General features: G+C 40.5%; 1 protein-coding gene across 3 annotated transcripts in view; it reads left to right on the top strand.

The window, feature by feature from the left end:
- The window catches only part of LOC108969854 (zinc finger CCCH domain-containing protein 18), a 20,812-nt gene extending 17,921 nt beyond the window's left edge, over positions 1–2,891 (top strand). For 2 of the 3 annotated variants that reach the window (XM_018934835.1, XM_018934836.1), the window contains 2 exons: positions 1,593–1,733; positions 2,587–2,891. In XM_018934835.1, coding sequence (XP_018790380.1) covers positions 1,593–1,733; positions 2,587–2,786 — 341 coding nt within the window. In that variant the 3' untranslated portion in view covers positions 2,787–2,891. The remainder of the gene's footprint in view (positions 1–1,592; positions 1,734–2,586) is intronic. The other variant, XM_018934837.1, reaches the window with a different exon arrangement.
- Positions 2,892–4,264: the final 1,373 nt, after the last annotated feature.

Genomic DNA, 4,264 nt, shown 5'->3' with positions numbered 1-4,264 from the left:
CTGTTTGCTTGATGACAGGAGATATTTCGTCTTGCCCTCACTGACAGACCCATTTGTGTTGCTTCCTTGTCCAGTCTGGAGAAAGCAGAACTAACGGCACGGGGTTTGAGGCCGATGATATCAATATCCCCGGCATACGCCAGCAGCTGTACACTCTTATAGAAGATGGTATCTTCTCTATTTAGTTCTGCCGCTCGAACTATTTTCTCCAGAAGCAGGTTGAAAAGTCRCACGATAAGGAATCGCCCTGTCTGAAACCCCGTTTGGTATCGAACGGCTCGGAGAGGTCCTTCCCGATTCTGACGGAGCTTTYGGTGCTGCTCAACGTCAGGTTACACAGCCGTATAAGTTTTGCAGGGATACCAAATTCAGACATCGCGGCATAAATACAGCTCATTTTCGTGCTGTCGAAARCAGCTTAGAAATCGAAGAAGAGGTGGTGAGTGTCGATTCTCCTTTCACGGGTCTTTTCCAATATTTGGAGCATGGTGAATATCTGGTCGGTTGTTGATTTTCCAGGTCTAAAGCCATACTGATAAGGTCCAATCAGTTTGTTGACGGTGGGCTTTAATCTTTCACACAATACGCTCGATAGAACCTTATATGTAATGCTGAGGAGGCTTATCCCACGGCAGTTGGCGCAGATTGTGGGGTTTCCTTTTTTGAGGATTGGGCATAGCACACTTAAATTCCAATCGTTAGGCATGCCTTGATCCGACCATATTTTAAAAAGAAGCTGATGCATGCGACTTATCAGTTCTACGCCGCCGTGTTTGAATAGCTCGGTCGGCAATCCATCGGCCCCCGCCGCTTTGCTGTTCTTCGGACGGGTAATTACTATTCGAACTTCTTCCTGGTCGGGCAGTGGAACGTCTGCTCCATCGTCATCGATTGGGGCATCGGGTTCGCCTTCTCCTGGTGTTGTGCGTTCACTGCCATTCAGCAGGCTGGAGAAGTGTTCCCTCCTTAATTTAAGTATGCTCTGGGCATCGGTGGCTAGATCACCTTTGGGGGTTCTACAAGAGTATGCTCCGGTCTTGAAATCTTCTGTAAGCCGCCGCATTTTTTCGTAGAATTTTCGAGCATTACCCCTATCGGCCAGCTTATCAAGCTCTTCGTGCTCACGCATTTCGGCCTCTTTCTTTTTCTGTCTGCAAATGCGTCTGGCTTCCCTCTTCAACTCTCGGGGTGGGATTGGAACACAACTATGATTTAAAAAAAAGCCTTCTTTAGGACTTTTTACTGGAATAAACGAATAATATTGTAAATCCACGTCTTTCCATACAGTGGTTCGGGCGTTCTGCGGGTGCATAACGAAATAGCGTTACATATATAAGAATAGTTTTTGAACAAATGTTTTACAAAATTACATAAAAAATAATAATTAAGAAACTTGCGACATGCTTCATTTTCTGAGTTTGCACTAGTTGTTCATGTGTTCACAATTCCACAATAAATTTATAATATTTTATAATTATATTACATTGTATAATTTACATTTTATAATATTTTACCTAGATTAGAGAGGAAAATTTGTCATTTTGTTAGTTTTATTTTCGTTATAAATAAGTTGTTATATGTTGTAATTTCAGATTCATCTGATTCAAGCGATTCGGATTCAGATTCTGGTTCGTCCAGTTCTGACAGTTCGTCAATCTCCAGGGAACGGCCTAGCATTAAACGTTCTAGAACAACTGGTAAGTTAGTTCATGAACGTAGATCTGTTAAAAAAGGTAAGTGGGAAATAGTAACAGATCCTGTATTTTATAATGTTGTAATTTAACCATGTTTTTATAAAAGTATTTATAAAAATATCTAATTCCAAATCATGTAAAGATTTTAAAATACATTTATGAACTTAATTTATACATAAAGTTTAGATTAGGTTATTACATTCGCAATTTAGCATATATGTAAGTAAGCACCATCGGTATGCTCGAAATACCGAACAACCTTTCTGCTTCCATGACGACTTCATATGTATTTTTGTTAATATTTTCTTAATACTTGTCCTGTTAACTATTGTTAAAATTTAATTGTATATGTACTCGACCTCATAATTAATCTCCACATATAAATATTGTCAATGGTTTGTTTCTGATAATGTCTTGTGAAAAAGCAGCAATCAAATAATCCATTTACGCTTAAATATTTGAAGAGGGTGGTAAATGGGAAAAGTAGAAAACCTCAATCACAGATTCCTTACATTTCCATCCATCTGATAATTTTCATCAACAATAAAGAAAAGTCAAAATAATTTCAACAAAAAATTGGTGTTGAACAAGAAACGAAAAGATTTTAGACAAGTAAGCATGATCCGGTATGTAAAGAAATAGTTAGGGTAATAGGGTAATACTAAAGACTCGCTTAATGCGGAACAAACATTTGGTGCGTGAATGCCAATCAGTGATTGTAGAAGTTTAACGTACTCGTTTTTTTTATTGCAATTGCGCAAAAGTTAGTGTTGTCTATCGAGGAAATTTGAGATCTTATAATATTGCCAATTGAAGAAAATTTTATCGTTATATGTTTATTGAAATATACATAAATATGTATGTATATTAACATACTCTCATATATTTTCAGCGGAACCGACTAAAAAGAGATCACCAATATCTATTGAAATTAAAAAGCAACCCACAGTAGGAGTATCAGCACTTGCTTCATCACCAACACATTCTATAAGTTCCGAAAAGGATCTAAAAAAATCACGACGGGAGGAATTATTGAAACAGCTTCGTGCAGTAGAGGACGCCATAGCAAAAAAAAGATCGAAACTCAATTAGTGGATTTAACACATTTAAAAAAAATGCAATGGAATAAAGTTATAATTAGAAGTCATATTACATGATTTAAATAAAGTGTGGTAAACTAAGATTTGAAATAGTCAATTACAGACTATGCTTATGTTTAAATGATAAAATATAATATATGGGAAAAAGAAACTTTGTTAAAATGAAATATTATTAAGTTATTTTTTAGATCTTAATAACTAATAATTTTTCAGACAACCCTTGTCGTTTCTTTTAAGTCGTTCGTGAGTTCTAGCGTCGCAAACATGGAGCAAAATAAAGAGAAAATTCGGCATATTTTACAGTACTACTACGATAAAGGCAAAAATCTATCTCAAGCCGCCAATAAAATTTGTGCAGTTTATGGCCCCGATACAGTTTCCATTTTCACCGCGCAACTATGGTTTCCACGCTCCGGAAGGCCTGTCGTCGAAAATTGCGATAAAATCGCTGAATTAGTCGAAAGAGACCGGTATAGATAGATAGATAGATAATGTTATTGAGATAATGCACCGCGACCTAGGGTCTATTGTGCCCTCTCCTATATCACATGACCTCCCAGAGCCCCAGCAGCCTGAATAGTTCCAGGAGTTTGCCGGGGGTTAGTGAGGTGATGTGATCCCTGCTGATGTAGACAGAATCCAGGGCCTTGAGCCTTTTTCCACAGATTGCTGTGCAATCCAACATTAGGTGTGCTGGTGTTTCCTGTTGCAGGTCGCAGAACCGGCAGTTAGCACAGGAGACCATGCCCATGTTGGACAGATGTTTCCTGAGCTTACAGTGCCCTGTGTAGATTGCGACGAGGAGACGAAAGTTTTCTCGGGGGAGGTGGATTAGTTCTTTAAACCTGGAGAGATTGTATCCTCCCAGGAGCAGCTTGGCGTGGCGAATGCTTGCTGCCTGCCGCCAGTGCCGTTCTCTCTCCTCCGTGCAGAGCAGCTCCTTAAGAGTGTGGGGTAATACCAGTGCGGGCCAGTTCGTCGGCCTTCTCATTACCTTCTACTCCTTTGTGCCCTGTTACCCACATTAGGTGCACCCGATTGCACAAGGACAGTGTCCGTTGTGGTTTTACGTGAGTACCTGCCTGCGAAGGCCTAACCCCACGGTGCTTTCTATTGCTAGAAGCACATAGATCAAAACAATGCGTTGATCAGCGCCCCAAAGCATAAGTGCATGCAACTGCACCATACTTTGGAGAAATAAAGCATGAGTGCTGCACATACACTTATACTTTGGTTCCAATTGGTTAGGGTGGGACTCCCTAAGCCGCCTTGGTTGGGTTCGAGGCCGACCTAAAACCTCTGCCGTACTCTGGGTCCGGCACCCGGCCGCAATGCGACTCCACATTTGACTAAATGCCCTGCCTGCATTTAGGTTTAAACCACAGCCACCACGAATCTCCCCAAAGGGCCAAACCCAATGAGCAGATTGGAGTTTCCTCCAAGGGTTAAGTGCTCCCCGTGGCACCATGT

Source organism: Bactrocera latifrons, unplaced genomic scaffold, assembly GCF_001853355.1.
Source record: "Bactrocera latifrons isolate USDA-ARS-PBARC rearing strain unplaced genomic scaffold, ASM185335v1 scaffold_268, whole genome shotgun sequence".
Lineage (NCBI taxonomy): Eukaryota > Metazoa > Arthropoda > Insecta > Diptera > Tephritidae > Bactrocera > Bactrocera latifrons.
The sequence above is the reverse complement of the archived record's forward strand: the minus strand, read 5'-3'. Positions and strand labels throughout refer to the sequence as shown.